At 47.9% G+C, this 20,379-nt stretch overlaps 1 protein-coding gene across 2 annotated transcripts in view; it reads right to left on the bottom strand.

The window, feature by feature from the left end:
* The window catches only part of LOC147099967 (alpha-2,8-sialyltransferase 8B-like), a 54,103-nt gene that overhangs the window by 20,038 nt on the left and 13,686 nt on the right, over positions 1-20,379 (bottom strand). For both annotated transcript variants that reach the window (XM_085968517.1, XM_085968516.1), the window contains exons 3-4: positions 16,154-16,288; positions 2,365-2,622 (exon numbers count right to left, since the gene is read on the bottom strand). In XM_085968517.1, the coding sequence (XP_085824643.1) occupies positions 2,365-2,622; positions 16,154-16,288 (393 nt within the window). The remainder of the gene's footprint in view (positions 1-2,364; positions 2,623-16,153; positions 16,289-20,379) is intronic.

Raw genomic sequence — 20,379 nt, 5'->3', positions numbered from 1 at the left:
GGGGAGGAGGTAGGTGGGGGCAGGGGGAGGAGGTATGGGTGGGGCGGAGGAGGTGCGGGTGGGGAGGAGGAGGCGGGGTGTAGGGGGAGGTGGGGGCGGGGAGGAAGGGCAAGGCAGGAGGGTGGGGGGGGCGGCGGGGAGACAGGGCGAGGAGGAGGAGGAGGCAGGGGGGAGGGGGAAGGCAGGGGGGAAGGGGGAGGTGGGGCGGGGAGGAGGGGCAAGGCAGGAGGGTGGGGGGGTAGGCGGGGGCGGGGAGGAGGAGGCAGGGGGGGAGGGGGAAGGTGGGGGGGAGGAGGTAGGCGAGGGGGGGGTGGGGAAGGGGGGAGGTGGGGCGGGGAGGAGGCAGGGGGCGGCGGGGAGGGGGGAGGCGGGGGGGAGGAGGGGGTGGGGAGGGGGGAGCAGGCAGGGAGGGGGCGAGGCCGGGGAGGTGCAGGTGGAGGCGGTTGCGGGGGGAGGAGCCAGAGCTTTCATTAACTGATGTGAAGGGCAGAGAAAAGCACAGTCAGATGCAAAGGTGAATTTGTTGCAGTAAAACGGTTGAGTCTCTAAGCAGCACAAGAAGTGCGAACAAAGTAAAGAGTGGGATATCATTTACTGGGTCAGCATAGGGAATCGATAAACTTGGATTTCTATAAGCACCATGTCAGATCCTCGGGATGTCTCAAAGCATTTCACAAGCGTTAAATTGCTTTTGAAGGGTGATCACTGTTGTTATACAGGCAAATGCAGAAACCTATTGCAGACAGCAAGATCCCACAAACGGCAAATGGAAGGTATCTTTGGCAGCATTGGCTGAGGGAGGAATGTTGGTTAAGACACCAAATTAACTCTAATACAGAAGCAAAATACTGCTGGAAATCTGAAATAAAAACAGAAAATGCTGGAGATACTCAGCAGGTCAGGCGGTAGCTGTGGAGCGAGAAACCGAGTTAACGTTTCAGGTCGATGACCTTGCCAGCATTTTCTGTTTTTATTTCACCAAATTAACTCACTGTTCTTCTTTAAATAACACCACAGGATCTTTAACAGCCACCTGAACCAAACTGAACTCCCCGCCTGACAGCATTTTGGGAGCACCTTCACCACATGGGCTGCAGTGGTTCAAGAAGGTGGCCCACCACCACATGAGAATTAGGAGCAGGAGTCGGCCACATGGCCCCTCAAGCCTGCTCCGCCATTCAATAAGATCATGGCTGATCTTCGACCTCTACTACACTTTCCCACCTGATCCCCATATCCCACATCCTGAAGAATGATGAAGAAAAAAAAATGACAGAAGCTCAAATTAACATCTGATCTGAGGGGCAGCACCTCAGACAATGCAGCACTCCCTCAGTACTGTTCCTGGCCAGGAGTAGAGCTTGAATCCACAAACTTCTGACTCAGAAACGAGAGTACTACCCGACATGAATCTTGTCCTTCATGTGGAACTGACTTATGAAATAATACTGGGCGGCCTGCTGGTGGCGCTGTCCAGGGAGAGTATAAATACTCAGGAATAACAACAGAAAATGCTGGAAAAACTCAGCAGGCCAGGCAACATCCGTGGAGAGCAAAGAGTCAACGTTTCGAGTCAAACTCTTTGTCAAGACTGGAAAGGCACAGGAAATGAAATAGATTGAAAGGCCAGGCTGGGAGAGAACAAAAGAGAAATGAAGAGACATTAAGAGGTATTCAAAACGAGACGAGATGGTGATAGGACTAGTGGAGACAAAAGACGGCTCAGATTAGGTGTGAAATGTGCTGGCAGAATGGGAGACAGCTGCCATGTGGGAGAGAGAAAAAAAGAGAGAAAAGAGAAAAAAAAAGGGGGCGGGGGGAAAGGGCCAAAACAAAGGTGGGGATAAAAAATAAGTAAAAATGTAATGGGGGCCGAGGTTATGATCTGAAATTGTTGAACTCGATATTGAGTCCCGAAGGCTGTAAAGTGCCTAATCGGAAGATGAGGTGCTGTTCCTCGAGTTTACGCTGAGCTTCCGTGGAACAATGCAAGAGCCCAAGTACAGTGAGGTCTGAGTGGGAATGGGGCGGTGAATTAAAATGACAGGCTATCGTATAAATACTCGGGCACGGGCCCAGCTTGCTCAGGACATTCTTTAACAGGAACTAGTGAAGGACACAACTAGACCTCCATGTTGTAAAACAGTTGATTAAAGCTTTGTTTAACGCTTAGACCAAGTGCCTAGTAGTTTTCTTACGTCAACTACCACTGAGCCAAACTAAGATTTCCTTCAAAGGACTCCAAAGGCTTCCTTTCCATACCTTTAATACATTTAAGACTATCAATATGGATCCGTTTAAAAAAAAAATTGATTTTCCTGATCACACTGCTGCCTAGATGCACACCAGTCTTCTAACTATTACCTTATCACAAATTCGTGAGCATCAATCTCTTGCCCACAGCCACTGTTGAGCAGAATCCCAGAATTCCCTACAATCGCGCACTGTTTGAAGTGTTTATTTTTCATTGGCGATATCCTTGGTAACAGCTCATACAGGCTATGGGATATATTCAGGGTCCTGTCTCGGTCAAATATATAGTGTATGATATCCCCCGCCTTCAGTTTGCCCTTTAGCACCGAAATGTCCTTTTCTGCATCCAGAAACTGTAGTATGTCTTTCCTAGGAATGAAAAAGAGAACGGAGTAAATTTTAAGTGAGGGGGAAATGAAGGTTTATATCAGCCTATTTAGATTTATGCTGCATCCATATATCAGCTGCCAGCAACAGCCCTAACCTCAGCAGTAGTGCCTTAATCATAAAACCATACAGCACAAAAGGCGGCCATTCAGCCCATCGTGCCTGTGCCGGCTCTTTGAAAGAGCTATCCAATTAGCCTCGCTCATTCCCCGTAGCCCTGAACCTTTTCCTTCTCAAGTATATATCCAATTCCCTTTTGAATATACACGAAGAAGCACCAAACTGTACCCGAGGCAATGCATTAACATTCAGTGTTGTAATGTACAAGGCAGCATTCTACCAAAACACAGGAGGTAGCACTGTAACATATACAAGGCAGCATCTTACTGTACAAGCCGCAGCACCATGGCAGACCCGAGGCAGTGCTGTAATATACATGAGGGGGAGCCCTAACATACGTGAGTCAGTGCCTTAACATACAGGAGGTACTGAACGTGCAGCATGACTATTGCCTCCGATGGATAGAGCACCAGCTCAAGAAAGAAAGAAGGAATGACTTGCATTTCTATAGCTCCTTTCACGACCACCGGACGTCTTAAAGCGCTTTACAGCCAATGAAGTACTTTTGGAGTGTAGTCACTGTTGTAATATGGGAAACACGGCAGCCAATTTGCGCACAGCAAGCTCCCACAAACAGCAATGTGATAATGACCAGATCATCTGTTTTTGTTATGTTGGTTGAGGGATAAATATTGGCCAGGACACCAGGGATAACTCCCCTGCTCTTCTTCGAAATAGTGCCATGGGATCTTTTACATCCACCTGAGAGAGCAGACGGGGCCTCGGTTTAACGTCTCATCCGAAAGACGGCACCTCTGACAGTACAGCACTCCCTCAGCACTGCACTGGAGTGTCAGCCTAGATTTATGTGCTCAAGTCCCTGGAGTGGGATTTGAACCCACAAGTGGTGATTAACCACAGAGACTATAAGCGGCTTCAACCGATGGCACTGAAAGCCACCGAGTGCTCTTTCTTGCCCCACTGGGCGTGGCCTGCTCTGCACGGGCAAACGCTGCAGTCTCCCGCAGCCATGAGGGGAGGGTCCATAACCAGAAACAAAATGTGAAACTACAACCTTTAAGCAACTTGTGCCGTTGCTTTTTTGTGTCAAATGTCCTGAAAAGTCTCATATTGTCAATGCAGCACCAGCAGCCACAACTAGCAGAATGATGAATCCTCGACCAACTCATCGCATTTAAAAAGTGCTTGGATATGCACTTGAGGTGCCGTGACCTACAGGGCTACGGACCAAGAGCTAGAAAGTGGGATTGGGCTGGACAACTCTTTTTTTGGCCGGCACGAACACGATGGGCCGAATGGCCTCCTTCTGTGCTGTAAATTTCTATGATGCTATGATTCTATCTCCACTCCCCAATATCCCCAGTCTCAATTATCTCCGCTATCCAATATTCCCACTCCCCAAAATCCCGATTCCCCTTTCCCCGATCTCTTAAATGAATATTTTTTGGGAGTTCAGGTTTAATTTTGCTAAAATTCAATGGAGTGTTTTTTTGTTCACAGACTCTGGGTTCTTGACCCCGCAGGAAAACTAATTATTATCTGGGCATCCACTACCTGGTAGACTTTACTATCTGTGGAGCTTTGAAAGAAAGAACTTGCATTTCTATAGCGCCCTTCACAACCTCAGGACCTCCCAAAGCGCTTTACAGCCTTTGAAATACTTTTTGAAGTGTAGTCACTTGATTTTTAGCTTCAGGTCCCCACTGAAGGATTCAAATTGCCAGGATCCTTTTCAAGAATATTCCATTTTTGAAATACAAAAAAAAACGTGATCTTATCTGCACATGCTGGGAACTTGGTTCGGTAATCTAAATATAAGTAGCAGACTCGGCATAAGGGGCTCGGGGTTATTTGCCAATTTCTGTTATCCACCAGAGGGCCCCCTAACGGCAGAGAATGGAGATCCTGCAGCATAAATCATAGAAATTACAGAACCGAAAAGGCAAGGAAGTTATGCTAACCCTTTATAAATCACTGGTTAGGCCGCAGATGGAGCATCGTGTCCAGTTCTGGGTACAACAACAGTTTAGTAAGGATGTCAAGGCCTGAGAGAGGGCGCAGAAGAGATTCACTGGAAGGTGCCAGCGATGAAGGACTTCAGTTACGTGGAGAGACGAGAGAAGCTGGAATTGTTTTCCTTAAAGCAGAGAAGGTTAAGGGGAGATTTAATAGACATATTTAAAATGATGAGGGGTTTTGATAGAGTAAATAAGGAGAAACTGTTTTCACGAGTGGGTGGATCGGTAATCAGAGGACGCAGATTTAAGGTAAATGAGAGGGATCAGGAGAATTTTTTTTTACTCAGCGAGTTATGATGATCTGGAATGCACTACCTGAAATGGTGGTGGAAGCAGATTCAATGGTAACTTTCAAAAGGTAATTGGATAAATACTTGAAAAGGAAAAACTTGCAGAGCTCTGGCGAAAGAGCAGGGGAATGGGACTAACGGAATAGTTATTTCAAAGAGCCGGCACAGGCATGATGGGCTGAATGGCCTCCTTCAGTGCTGTGTGATTCTATGATTCTAAGGAAGCTATTGCTGCTTAGTGTTATTTTTTCAAGTGAAGAACCACTCTAATCCTATTTGCCTCCTGTTTTTGTGTATCCTTTTATATTCTTCCTTTTCAAATATTTATCCAGTTCCCCTTTAAATTATGTTATAGTTTCTGCCTCAATAAAGCTTTCCATGTTCAAAAATACTAGGTGAAAAAATAATTCTTCTAACTTCCCCCTTCGTTCTTTGAGTGCTAATCCTGAATCTATGCTCCTTGTTATTGAGTACCCAACCAATGGAAATTCTCTTCTTCTTAGGCAGTCCCTCGGAACCGAGGATGACTTGCTTCCACATTAAAAATGAGTTCTCAGGTGACTGATGAGTCCAATGCGGGACCTACAGTCTCTGTCACAGATGGGGCAGACAGTGGTTGAAGGGGCGGGTGGGTGGGGTGCTTGGGTTGACGTGCGCTCCTTCCGCTGTTTGCGCTTGGCTTCCGCTTGCTCCCGGCGAAGAGACTCGAGGTGTTCGGCGCCTTCCCGGATGCTTCTCCTCCACTTTGTGCGGTCTTGGGCCAGGGATTCCCAGGTGTCGGTGGGGATGTTACACTTTTTCAAGGAGGCTTTGAGGGTTTCCTCTGCCCACCTGGGGCTCTCTTGCCGTGTCGGAGCTCCAAGTAGGGCGCTTGTTTTGGGAGTCTCGTATCGGGCATGCGGACGATGTGACCCGTCCATCGGAGCTGATCGAGCGTGGTCAAAGCGTCGATGCTGGGGATGTTGGCCTGAGCGAGAACACTGACGTTGGTGCACCTATCCTGCCAATGGATTTGCAGGATCTTGCGGAGGCAGCGTTGGTGGTACCTCTCCAGTGCTTTGAGGTGCCTGCTGTACATGGTCCATGTCTCTGAGGCACACAGGAGGGCAGGTATTACTACTGCTCTCTAGACCATGAGCTTGGTGCCGGGTTTGAGGTCCTGGTCTTCAAACACTCTCTTCCTCAGGCGACCGAAAGCCGCACTGGCACACTGAAGGCGGTGTTGGACTTCGTCATCAACATCTGCCCTTGTTGACAGTAGGCTCCCGAGGTATGGAAAGTGGTCCACGTTGTCCAAGGCCTTGTCATGGATTTTGATAATCGGGGGGCAGTTTTGTGTGGCGGAGGCAGGTTGGTAGAGGACCTTTGTCTTAAGGATCTTTATTGTAAGGCCCATGCTCTCGTACGCTTCGGTGAAGGTGTTAACGATGGTTTGGAGTTCGACCTCCAAGTGTGCGCAGACGCAAGCGTCGTCTGCATACTGTAATTCGACGACAGAGGAAGGGACGACCTTGGATCTGGACTGGAGGCGACGGAGGTTGAACAGTTTCCTGTTTGTTCTGTAAATTAGCTCCACTCCAGCGGGAAGCTTACTGAGGGTGAGATGGAGCATTGCAGCAAGGAAGATCGAGAAGAGCGTTGGCGCAATGACACAGCCTTGCTTGACATGAATTGAGTCTGTGGTGGAACCGTTGGTCAGGATCACGGCTTGCATGTCGTCGTGAAGCAGGCGGAAATAATCTTTCACTTGCTACTCTCTCAAAACTTTTCAGAATTTTAAAAACCTTCATTAACCTTCCCCCTTAACCTTCTCTGCTTAAGAAAAAGCCCAATTTTTCAAGCCATCGGTCACAACTGTAACCCTTCATTCCTTGTATTATCCTCGTAAATCGTCACTGCCTCCTATCCATAGCTCTCATAGCCTTGGTATAATGGGATGCCCAAGACTGCATATAATACTCCAAATGTCGCCTAATTTTACATCATCTCTTTGCTTCTATACTCAATGCCAGAATGTATAAAACCAAGAATCCCATTTGTCCTTTTTATGGTCTATTATATCTGCACTCCTCCCCCCCCCTTTATAGTATCTACACCCCTAGATCTCTCTGTTCCGCCCTTCCATTACGAATCTTACTCTTTAGGGTATCCTTCCTTCACTATTCTGTTTCCAGAATGTACTACTTTACATTTTTCTGCATTGTGTCGGCTGTGGCTCAGTGGGCAGCACACTCGCCTTTGGAGTCACAAGGTTGTGGGTTCAAGGCCCCACTCCAGAGACTTGAGTACAAACATCTAGGCTGACACTCCCAGTGCAGTGCTGAGGGAGCGCGGCACTGTCGGAGGTGCCGTCTTTTGGATGAGATGTTAAATTGAGGCCCCGTCTGCCCTCTCAGGTGGATGTAAAAGATCCTATGGTACTATTTTGAAGAAGAGCAGGGGAGTTATCCCCGGTGTCCTGGCCAATATTTATCCCTCAATCAACATCACAAAAAAAAAAGATATTCTGGTCTGTAGTGTATGTACCTTTAAGGGGAGAACTACTTTTTACAGCTCCTATATACTGTAGTACCGGCAGTGACCACACCTGTATATAAACCCTGAGTAGGGATCTGTACTGTTAGTTTTAGAGTAACCCTCATCCAGTAAACACCTGTTGATTGTTCCTCTGCAGTCTCTGACTATTTATTGAAGGACACCATACATCAAGATTCACGGATTTAACATTGGCGACGAGTCGATTCGAACCTACCTGCAACTCTGCAGAAGAAGGCCGATTCCAGGGGCACGGGCGTCGACCATCCGGCGGAGACTCCAGCGAGACGGGCTGGCAGCAGGTACGGCGCAGACCCTTCCTGGTCGGCGGCGGCTGGAGCCGACCGACGGCACAGGGGAAGGCCGAGCAGTGTCGGCGGGGTGAGAGAGAGGGTAGAGCGCACGGGGCGCAGCCGGGGTTCAGGACCGAGCGGCGTCAACGAGAGAGGCGCGCAGGAAAACGCGCAGAGCGCGGCCGGTGTTTAAGGGCTGAGTAGCATCTGCGGAGGAAGAAAGGAAAGCGCGGGAGACGCCATTTGAGCCACAGCGGAGAAGAAGGGAGCGCGCGGGAGACGCCATTTTTGAGCCGCAGCGGAGAAGAAGGGAGAGCGCGGGAGACGCCATTTTTGAGCTGCAGCGGAGAAGAAGGGAGAGCGCGGGAGATGCCATTTTGAGCCAGCGGAGAAGAAGGAAGAGCGCGGGAGACGCCATTTTTAGCCAGTCTAACCACACCCAGGGATGCCAAACAGTGGCAGTGTCACAGTGTTCGACAATGAAGTCAAAGATTGGGCGACATATGTAGAACGCATAGAAGTGTACTGCAAGGCGAATGAAGTGCCAGATGCCAGGAAAGCACTGGTATTGTTGAATTCCATGGGTGCAAAAATGTATGGCTTACTGCGAAACCTAGTAACCCCAGAGAAGCCAGTGGAAAAGGATTTTGAAAGCATAGTGGCAATCCTACAGGACCACTTAAACCCCACACCGCTGCTGATAGCAGAAAGATTTAAGTTTCACAAAAGGAACCAGCATAAAGACGAAAGTAATGCTGAGTATTTAACAGAACTGTGCAAGCTATCGAAACACTGCCAGTTTGGAACGGGACTAGCAGATACGTTAAGGGACAAGTTTGTGTGTGGGCTTCAAAGTGAAGGAACCCAGAAACGGCTTCTATCAGAAAAGGATCTTACGCTGGACAAGGCTTTCAGCATGGCAGTGTCACACGAAGCAGCTGCACGGGGCGCTGCAGAGATACAACGGAGACCGCAAGAATATGGCACAAATGAAATGTCATATGGAGCAGTGAAGTGTTATCGCTGCGGCAGAACAACACACGACCATAAGGATTGTTGGTTCAAGGACCAAGTGTGCAGACAGTGTGGAAAAGTAGGACACATAGCAAGAGTCTGCAGGTCGGGAAAGAAAACCAGCAGCAAGAAATCTCCACAGGAGAAGTACAAAAAGGTACATAAGGTGACGGAGAGTAGTTCAGATGAACAGAAAAGTGATACAGACTCCGGAAGCAAGGAGCTGGGTTGTCTGAAACTACATAATGTAATCAAAATGGAGGATCACCAAACTATCTGGGTCATGCTCAAGATAGACGGAGTCCAAGTGAAAATGGAATTGGACACAGGATCAGCCCTAACAGTCATAAACCGAAGGGACTACAAGCAGCTATTCTCACATATACCCTTGAGAGATACAGAGATTGTCTTGAAGACGTACACGGGGCAAAAAGTCTACCCCAAAGGAAAAATAAGGGTGAACGTTATATATAACGGCAAGGAAACACCAAAAATGGACCAATATGTATTGCCAGATGGAGGACCACCACTACTAGGACGTGAATGGATCCGGAAGATACAGCTAGATTGGCATTCCATACAAGCACTGACTGTAGATACCAAAAAGGATGACGACGTCACACCTGGACGACTGTCAAAAATGCTAACTGACGCACAAGAAGTGTTCCAGGAGGGACTCGGAACACTAAAAGGCATAACAGCGATGATCAAAATAGAGGAAAATGCAAGCCCAAAGTTTTTTAAGGCCTTATGCGATCCGCCCAGCCGTCGAAGCAGAGCTGGAAGGTTTGGAACATTCTGGAGTACTGTCCAAAGTGCACTGGAGCGAGTGGGCTACACCCATCGTTCCTGTAATGAAGAGGTCGTTGAGTAATACGCCTGGGGAACCAAAGAAGGTTCGCACCTGTGGGGACTTTAAGGTGACAGTGAACCCAGTCCTTCACACGGTACAATATCCGCTTCCGCGGATTGAAGATATTTTCGCCTCGCTATCTGAAGGAAAACGCTTCACTAAGATTGATCTGGCCCAGGCGTACCTGCAAATGGAGGTAGAAGAAGCCTCGAAACAGTACCTCACGATCAACACTCATAAAGGTCTCTACCAATACAACCGGCTGGTGTTCGGGGTAGCATCAGCTCCAGCTATTTGGCAAAGGGCAATGGATCAAGTCCTGCAAGGGATTCCAGGGACCCAGTGTTATTTGGACGACATCCTGGTCACGGGCGAAAATGACAGTGATCACCTCGCCAACCTGGAGCAGGTGCTCACTAGATTGAAGGAATATGGGCTCCGAGCTAATCGCCACAAATGCGAGTTTTTCCAGAAGCAGATCTCGTATTGTGGCCACGTTATTGATGAAGAGGGGTTACATAAGTCCCCTGAAAAGATTGAGGCAGTAGTCAAGGCTTCAGCACCGGAAAATGTGTCACAACTGAGGTCGTTCCTCGGGCTGGTGAACTACTACCATTAGTTCTTGCCGAATTTGTCTACAGTACTACACCCACTGAACACCCTACTGCAAACGGGGGTACCATGGAAGTGGAATGACGAATGTAAACGAGCTTTCCAGAAGTGCAAAGAATTGATCACATCAAAAGAGGTGTTGGCTCATTTCAACCCAGCACTACCAATTCGGTTGGCGTGTGATGCATCACCCTATGGTATTGGAGCGGTGCTGTCGCACAAATTCCTGGACGGCTCGGAGAGGCCAGTAGCCTTTGCGTCTCGGTCACTAACCTCAGCCGAGCGTAACTACGCCCAGATTGACAGGGTGGCCCTCAGCCTAGTGTGGGGAGTGAAAAAGTTCAACCACTATCTGCACGGGCAGAAGTTCACCTTGCTGACTGACCACCAACCACTTGTCTCCATCTTTAATCCAAAGAAGGGCGTTCCGGTGATGACTGCGCAACGGCTACAAAGATGGTCCCTTTTTCTAGGGGCGCACCAATATGAAATCGAGTATAAGGGCACGAAACTGCATGGAAACGCTGATGGGCTATCACGCCTGCCACTGCCTACTGCGGAGGAAGCACCAGCAGTGGACCCTGTCGAAATATTTTATTCGACTATAATTGAACGCTTGCCAGTAACTAACGCGGATATAGAGAAGGAGACCCAAAATGACACGACACTGTCTCGGGTATATGACTTGACGGTGAAGGGATGGCCAATACATGGCGACTCACTGTTGCCAGCATTCTCATCCAGAAGAGAACAGCTGTCAGTATGCCAGGGGACCTTGATGTGTGGATCCCGAGTGGTAATTCCACCCAAGTTAAGGGAGAGAGTGCTCAATGAGCTTCACGAAGGCCATCTGGGAGGGGTGAAAATGAAAAGCCTTGCTAGGGCTTATGTGTGGTGGCCGGGGATCGATCAGCAAATCGAGGACCTGACAAAGAGCTGCTCAGGATGCCAGAAGGTCCAAAATGCACCACCACATGCCCCTCTACACCCATGGGAGTGGCCCTCCTCTCCATGGCAACGGGTGCATATTGATTTTACTGGTCCATTCATGGACTCAATGTTTTTAATAGCTGTGGATGCGCACTCGAAATGGCCTGAGGTGATCAAAATGTCCTCCACCACCACGGAGAAAACGATTGCAGTCCTACGGACCATATTTGCCAGGAACGGCTTGCCAGAGCAGATTTGCTCTGATAACGGACCACAGTTTGTGTCCGAAGAGTTTCGGAAATTTATGAAAAGGAATGGGGTAAGGCATTACACATCCGCCCCGTATCATCCAGCCACAAATGGATTGGCTGAGAGGTTCGTACAAACCTTTAAAAAGGCAGTAAGGGCCATGTGCGATGACGACATTCCACTGCAGCATAAGGTGGACAATTTCCTGTTAGCCTACAGAAATGCGACACATGCAGTCACCAACCAGACCCCGGCCATGATGTTCTTTAACCGAAGGTTGAGATCTCGTCTGGATTTGCTCGGACCAAATGTACGAAGAGATGTTGAGAATAAGCAATTCCAGCACATCAATGAGAAGCCGACAAGGAGCTTCAATGTAGGGCAACCAGTCTTGGCCCGCGACTACCGAACAGAGAAATGGCAACCAGGAATGATATGCACATGGCAGGGGCCACTAATGTACACAGTGGATGTTGGGGAGAACATTGTGAGACGCCATGTCGACCAGATCCTAGAGTCACAGGAAAGAGTCAACCCCATGTCTCGCATACCTGGTGATGAACCCGACATACAGGTAGCATCTACCCCAGAAACAGTAGCATCGGAAGCTGATGAACCAACCGACAACAGGGGGCCAGAATCGCCTCTGCACCAAGAGCAAGACACTCAGGAAAGGCGCTATCCAGAAAGGATCAGGAAGCCGCCCCAAAGACTGAATTTATAAATGGACTATTTTCAGTTAATGTTGCATGTTAAAAGTGTTAATTGTTAAATGAATGTTATGGTACTGTTAATCTAAAAGGGGAGGAATTGTAGTGTATGTACCTTTAAGGGGAGAACTACTTTTTACAGCTCCTGTATTCTGTAGTACCGGCAGTGACCACACCTGTATATAAACCCTGAATAGGGATCTGTACTGTTAGTTTTAGAGTAACCCTCATCCAGTTAAACACCTGTTGATTGTTCCTCTGCAGTCTCTGTCTATTTATTGAAGGACACCAAACATCAAGATTCACGGATTTAACATGGTCATTATCACATTGCTGTTTGTGGGAGCTTGCTGCCATGTTTCCTACAATACAATAGCGACTACACTTCAAAAAGTACTTAATTGGCTGTAAAGCACTTTAAGATGCCCGGTGGTCATGAAAGGCGCTATATAAATGCAAATCTTTCACACTTTTTGCATTGAAAGAAAGACTTGCATTTCTATAGTGCTTTTCACAACCTTAGGACGTCCTAAAGTGCTTTACAGCCAATGAGGTACTTTTGAACTGTAATCCCTGTTGTAATGTAATTGATCTGCATCTGCCACCTAGCCGCCTGTTCTGCCTGTCTGTTTACACCCTCCTGCAAGCTGTGTTTACCGTGACCTTAATTTTGGTATCATTAGCAAACTTCATTAGCATTCCTTTTGTGCCTATGTCCCAATTATTTATACAAATGGGATATAAAAGCGGTCCCAGTATAAATTCTTGGGGTCTAATGCCCCACATCCTGCCAATTAAAAAAAAACCCCACTTAGCTCTGCTCTTTGCTTTCTGTCCTGTAGCCATCTTTCTGTTCATTAGCTAAATTGCCGTTAGCTCTGAGTCTCAGTCTTGCTGAATCTAAGGTTCCGTCAATGCTACAACCTTATGTCTATTTAGTGGCTCCAATTCCCCAAATCTGTTTCCAGCGCTTTGCTCATTTGCATATACACACTGCAGCCCCGACACATTCATACTCCTCACTACCCTATTTCTTTCTATTTCTCTTATTCCTTCCTTCTCCCTCCTATCTGCCGTAAGATACGTCTCCCCTCAAGTTTATTATTTCAGACTGCTGTGGCACTTCGCTATACTGAACCCCCATCCCCTATTTGCACAAGGTTTTCCTCTCACCAGCCTTGCCAGTTGAAATGCTCCCCCATGAGAATGAGCCAGTCGGGACCTGGGTCCAGCTGCACCAATGATTCCTGACTGGCACATCCTTTGCAAAGTGTGGGCGGAACCACAATTAATGTGATTCCTACCGCTTTATAATAGTGACTACGCTCCAAAAGTACCTCATTGGCTGTAAAGCGCTTTCAGACGTCCGGTGGTCATGAAAGGTGCTACAGAAATGCAAGCCTTTCTTTCTTGTGGTGCTGCAGGCAGGACCCTTGCCAGCAATCTGTGAACACTGGCATTCTGTGCCTATTGTAATTCCCTAGACCATTAACTGTCGCTGCCTCTCCATTTCCATTTGTTAAGTGTAAACACAGCTCGAGCCTAATTAAAAGAAAGCTCAAATGATTTAAATGTTTGCACCTGGAGTCACTACTTTGTCCAGTTCACACTCGGGAATGGTAGCATGGTGGTTATGTTACTGGACTAGTAAATCCATTGGCCCGGACTAATGATCTGGAGACATGAGTTCATCATCCCACCACCTAGCAGGGGAATTTAAATTCAGCTAATTAAATAAATCTGGAATTAAAAAGCTAGTATCAGTACTGGTGACCATGGAAACTGCCGGATTGGCGTAAAAACTCTTCTGGTTCACTAATGTCCTTTAGGGAAGGAAATCTGCTGTCCTTACCCGTTCTGGCCGATATGTGACTCCAGACCCACAGCAATGTGGTTGACTCTTAACTGCCCTCTGAAATGGCCGAGCGAGCCACTCAGTTGTACCAAACCGCTACAAATAAGTATCACCACACGGACTGCAGCGGTTCAAGAAGGCGGCTCACCACCACCTTCTCAAGGGCAATTAGGGATGGCCAATAAATGCTGGCCAGCGATGCCCACAGCCCATGAATGAATTTTAAAAAAACACTCCATCTTACAAAGGGACAGCACTGAATGACCCATAACTCAAACCAAAGGATGGAAAGTGAGGTAAGGACTATTTAATGTACTTTGGTCAGCGGGAGATGGAGAGGGAACACAAGCACTATAACATACATACATACACAAAAAAAACCCGACAGACATGCCCAAACAGGAACAACAATTTTCATTTATATAGCACCTTTAACGTAGTAAAATATCTCAACATGCTTCACAGCAGCGTTATCAGACAAAATTTGACGGCAAACCACATAAGGAGATATTAGGACAGATGACTAAAAGCTTGGTTAAAGACGTAGGTTCTAAGGAGCGTCCTAAAGGAGAGAGACATGGAGAGGTTTAGGGAGAGAATGCCTGAGTTTAGGGCCTAGGCAGCTGAAGGAACGGCCGGCATTGGAAATCAGGGTGTGCAAGAGGCCAGAATTGGAGGAATACAGAGTTCTCGGAGGGTTGTTGGGCTGGAGGAGGTTACAGAGATAGGGAGGGGAAAGGCCATAGAGGGATTTGAACACAATTTGAACACTAGGATAAGAATTTAAATTTGAGACGTTGGTGGACTGGGAGCCAGTGTAGGTCAGCGAGCACAGGGGTGATGGGCAAACATGACAACATTTACAAAACAGAGGTGTTGATTAGGAAAGTTGGCCTAGTGCAGGAAGCGGCCGCAAGGATCCTGATGATTAGCTTATCAGCAGCGTAACATCCCCAGGTCATTTCTGATTTATTGAGAGTAAAGTTGATGATTCATCAGAAAGAAAGACGTGCATTTCTATCGCGCCGCTCATGACCTCAGGACATCCCAAAGTGCTTTACAGCCAATGAAGTGCCTTTGAAGCGCAGTCACTGTTGAGGGATAAATATTGGCCAGGGCACTGGGGAGAACTCCCCCTGCTCTTCTTCAAAATAGTGGCCATGGGAATTTTTACGTCCACCTGAGAGCAGACGGGACCTCGGTTTAATGTCTCATCCGAAAGAGGGCACCTCCGACAGTGCAGCACTCCCTCAGTACTGCACTGGAGTGTCAGCCTGGACATCAACATCAGATGATCTGGTAATTACCTCATCACTGTTTGTGGGAGCTTGCTGTGCACAAACTGGCTGCCACATTTCCTACATTACAACAGTGACTCCACTTCAAAAGTACTTCAATGAATGTAAAGCGCTTTGGGATGTCCTGATATTGTGAAAGGCGCTATAGAAATGCAAGTCTTTCTTTTTTTCTTACAGATCGGGTACGGTAGCATAGTGGTTATGTTACTGAGGCCTGGATTAATGATCCGTGCGACGTGAGTTCAAATCCCAACGCAGGCAGCTGGGATATTTAAATTCAATTAATTAAATAAATCTGGAATTAAAAAGCTAGTATCAGTAATGGTGACCATGAAACTACCGGATTGTCGTAAAAACCCATCTGGTTCACTAATGTCGTTTAGGGAAGGAAATCTGCCGCCCTTACCCGGTCTGGCCGATATGTGACTCCAGACCCACAGCAATGTGGTTGACTCTTAACTGCCCTCTGCGGTTCAAGGGCAATAAATGCCCGGCCTTGCCAGCGAGGCTCATAACCCATGAACGAATTTTTAAAAAAGTTAAAAATAGAGCACTTGCCGAGGTACTGGAGGGCAGCCAATCGCTGTGGAACTGAAGCCTAGCCCATGAATCAGTGCCTTTTGGAGAAGTGAAGAGGAGTCAAAAAAAGTGAAAAGCAACATTTCAGCCAACCCCACTGCTTTTCAGGCAAAAGTATTTAATTTGCTTTGTTAGATCTGGTATTCAAACCCGAGAAGTTGGGAAGGATCTCCTGTTGTGAACAGCAGAACATTACCTTATCCTCGCAGTCAGCGTTGTATTAAGCTTCCATTCCGGTAAGTCAAGGAGTCTTGCTTGTGGTTGGACACTCTCCTTACTCCCAGCCTTCTGCCGAGGCGCACTGGATGAGACGTCTGTGATCGTTCCCCCCCTGGGGAATCACAAGGATTGATTTCAAAGTGCTGCACACTGTGACTGAATAGGTCAACTTTCACTGTGGTGACTAAAACCGACACACGCACCATGAAACCGAGAAGAAATTCCTTTAGGGTCAACTGAAGTAGGGATTGATTTAGGATTAACCCAACCATGGAGGCACTGAAAACCAGCCCTTTGCAAACCACCAGCCCAAAGATTGCAAACAGGTCAATCCAGCAATTGACATATTAATGCAACTGGGCTTCGTGGGTTGGATTGCCAGGAAGGGGGAGGGAGTGTAAATTAGACCCCCCACCCACCACCCCACATAACAACAATCACTTAAAAATAAAACACATTGCCCAAAAGAGGTTGAGACATTTCGCTGGGTCAAAATCCTGGAACTCCCTCCCTAACAGCACTGTGGGAGCACATTCACCGCACGGAATGCAGCGGTTCAAGAAGGCGGCTCACCACCACCTTCTCAAGGGGAACTAGGGATGGGCAATAAATGCTGGCCTTGCCAGCGACGCCCACACCCCAAGAACGAATAAAAAAAATGCAATAAGTTGCTATGTTAAAGAATAATGTAAATAATGTATATCAGGAGAAACTTCTTTACCCAGAGAGTGGTTAGAATGTGGAACTCACTACCACAGGGAGTAGTTGAGGTGAATAGCACAGATGCATTTAAGGGGAAGCTCGATAAATACATGAGGGAGACAGGAATAGAAGGTTATGTTGATAGGTTTAGATGAAGAGAGAAGAGGCTTGTGTGGAGCCTAAATGCTGACATTGACCAGTTGGGCCGAATGGCCTGTTTCTGTGCTGTAGACTCTGTTGTACCTATGTAATAGGTTTGTAAATGCAAATCTTTTTCTTTCGGAACCCAGATAGCTGGAGGAGAGGAGCTTTACATAGAGGCGAATGCAAATAACATGGTATGTATGACCAGTATGTCTGTGAATACCCTGACAGGGCATCAGACTGATTGACAGGTGTAGGAGGTCTACCTTCTGGACGGAGGATCAGCGTCAATCTGTGCTGCTTGTAGCTTGTGGTTTGATTGCCAGCGAGGTGCTGCTGTGCATGGTGCTGGTTTACATTCTGCACAGACCTGTCAGCAGCGCTGTGTGCTTGTGATACCCAGACCCTGTCAGGACGCTCTGCTGTGCAGTAGCGCTGCCGGGAATAATTACATATTCAACGAGCTGCCTGCAGCCTCTCACACTCCTGAAATCTGATCTGCTCCCCGCGAACTGCTCACGAACTAAACCTTTGGCTGGCACGAGAGAGAGAAACAAGATTTTTTTGTTGTTGTTGCACCGAGATGTCATATCTGCATTTCGCCTTGCAACAGCGGCAAACTAAAGTTCCAAGGGTGGGGGGTTTGGAATTTCGATTACAGCGTAAATCAGGCATCTGATACACTCGCCCCGATGGTGTCGGCGCAGAACCTGATCCATTTATGTAGTCGGGCTCCATGTTCATATGCACAGCGAGCAGCCAGCACTGACAGACAGCATGCCAGCTCGGGGGTGTGGGTAATTCAGGGGGAGGGGGGCTTCTCTGTGGAGCCGAGTGAGGTCATTAAAGGCTGGGGTGGGGGGTGGGAGGGACCGAGAGGGATTGGCAGAAGGCAGGAAGATTTTAAATAACAACAGACAACGCTGGAAAAACTCAGCAGGTCAGGGCAGCATCCGTGGAGAGAGGTACAGAGTTAACGTTTCAGGTCGATGACCCTTCGTCAGAACCTAGACCCTAAAGGAATTTCTTCTCGGTTTCATGGTGCGTGTGTCAGTTTTCTAACCTAGTTCTAACGAAGGGTCATCGACCTGAAACATTAACTCTGTTTCTCTCTCCACGGATGCTGCCTGGCCTGCTGAGTTTTTCCAGCGTTTTCTGTTGTTATTTCGGATTTCCAGCATCCGCAGTATTTTGCTATCGCAGGAAGATTTTATTCTCTTTTGTGGAGCAGCCTGCAGTGGTCCCTTTAAGGACCGCTAGTTTGGCTGCTCAATGCTGTGTCGCACTGCACGCCCTGTCCCGTGGAAGACCAAGATAGGACCAAAGTCCGAAACATGTCTTCCGACCCCGATTTAAATATTTGAATTCTGCAACCCAGCCTGTTTTGGCCCGGATCACGGGTCACCTAGATCGAGGCCTACTCAAAAATCGGGCCTCAGGGCACAAAAATGGAGCAAAGTCATTAAAAAAAAATTCAATCCATTACTGCTCATTCAAGCTGAAAAATAGGGGAGACGAAAATTGCCCCCTTCTTTTTTTTTCCTCATAGCGTTGATTTTTGCTGGGATATGGTGCCATAGGTGCTGGCTGCCCTCCAGTACCACACCCAGGTGACCATTCTTCATGTGTCAATCCAGTTGGTGAGTGTTGGAAGAAGCTTCAATCACAGATGGCATCACAGTTGAGTCGGATTCTGTTCTCACCTAATGTCCACACACATGTGTATGCACAAACACCCAAGATTGCCATCAGGATCACTGGGTAGTGATTAGAAGTGTTAAACCTTACTAAATTTTGGCCCTCCTTTGCTACATGCCATTTCCTGCATCCAAGTACAGCCAGTCAACCTGCATGCAGGCCACTGCCTATGCTCCTTGGATTGGCCGTGCTCCTTGAATCCCAGCCAGTGGGATTCTGAGCGGAGATTAATTTTCCAGTTATCATGTGTATGAAATCATTTCTGGGGGCGATCTTGCCAGTCCTGGGGAGGCGGGTATGGAGGCAGGACTGCCGGGAAAATGGCAGAATCTGGGAGCGGGTACCCATCCCGCCCCCAACCTGCCTCCGTGCCATTCTCCCAGGAGTCAGGTACCCGACTCACGCCGGGTCCCGTCTCCTCAAGGCGGGAAGGGGATTAATGCCAATTAACTGCCTGTTAACAGGTAGTTAATTGGCAGTTTTTTGGCTAATCCCTATTTTGAGCCCTAATGTGCGGGCTCCGAACCTCGCCAGCCATAGGTCTGCGGGGGTCAGAGGGGCTGAGATGTCCGGTGTGCAGGTGAGTGATGAGTGCAAGTGTGGAGAGGTAAGTGTGTGAGGTGAGTCTAAAGTGTTTTAATAAGTTTACTTACCTTTGCTTCTTCCTCCAGGCTTCATTGCTTTAGGCTGCGGAGCTGCCTCATCTCCACGGCAGAGATGACAGAATGGCTGCTTGCCCATTCTCCGATGCAACAGCCATCTGATTTCTGCTCAGGAAAGAGGTTTGGTGAGTCTTGAATACAAGGACTCACCAAAGAACAGAGAATGTCAGTGTTTGGCAGCTTCTCAAAGCTGTCAAACGATGACAATTCATCTGTCAAAAATTTTTGACAGATGAAACATCATACGCTGACGTTTTCTGTCACTGGCTTTCCCTTAATTGGCCTGCTAAACCCGCTGGGCGGGCTTAACAAGGCCAATCAAGGGAAAATAGCGTGGGTTGGCTGGACGTCGATGGAGGCGGGACTAAAACCCGACAAGCAGCAGTCCCGCCTCCATCACGTCCCCATTGATAAAATCACCCCCTTAGTGTCAGCCGTAGCTCAGTGGGTAGGACCCTCGGCTCCGAGTCAGAAGGTTGTGGGTTCAAGTCCCCAGTCCAGAGACTTGAGCACACATATCTAGGCTGACACTCTCAGTGCAGTATTGAGGGAGTGCAGCACTATCGGAGGTGCCATCTTTCATGAGAACATAAGAACATAAGAAATAGGAGCAGGAATAGGCCATCCGGCCCCTTGAGCTTGTTCCACCATTCAATAAGATCATGGCTGATCTGATCTTGGCCTCAACTCCACTTCCCTGCCCGCTCCCCATAACCCTTGACTCCCCTGTTTTTCAAAAATCTGTCTATCTCCGCCTTGAATATATTCAGTGACTCCGCCTCCACAGCTCTCTGGGGTAGAGAATTCCAAAGATTCACGACCCTCTGAGAGAAGAAATTCCTCCTCATTTCTGTTTTAAATGGACGACCCCTTATTCTGAAACTGTGCCCCTAGTTCTAGATTCCCCCATGAGGGGAAACATCCTCTCAGCATCGACCCTGTCGAGCCCCCTCAGAATCCTATATGTTTCAATAAGATCACCTCTCATTCTTCTAAA

This window comes from Somniosus microcephalus, chromosome 27, assembly GCF_052327205.1.
Source record: "Somniosus microcephalus isolate GS21.2 chromosome 27, FLI_Smic_1.0, whole genome shotgun sequence".
Classification (NCBI taxonomy): domain Eukaryota; kingdom Metazoa; phylum Chordata; class Chondrichthyes; order Squaliformes; family Somniosidae; genus Somniosus; species Somniosus microcephalus.
Note: the sequence above shows the minus strand (reverse complement) of the source record. Positions and strands in the feature narration are given on the sequence as shown.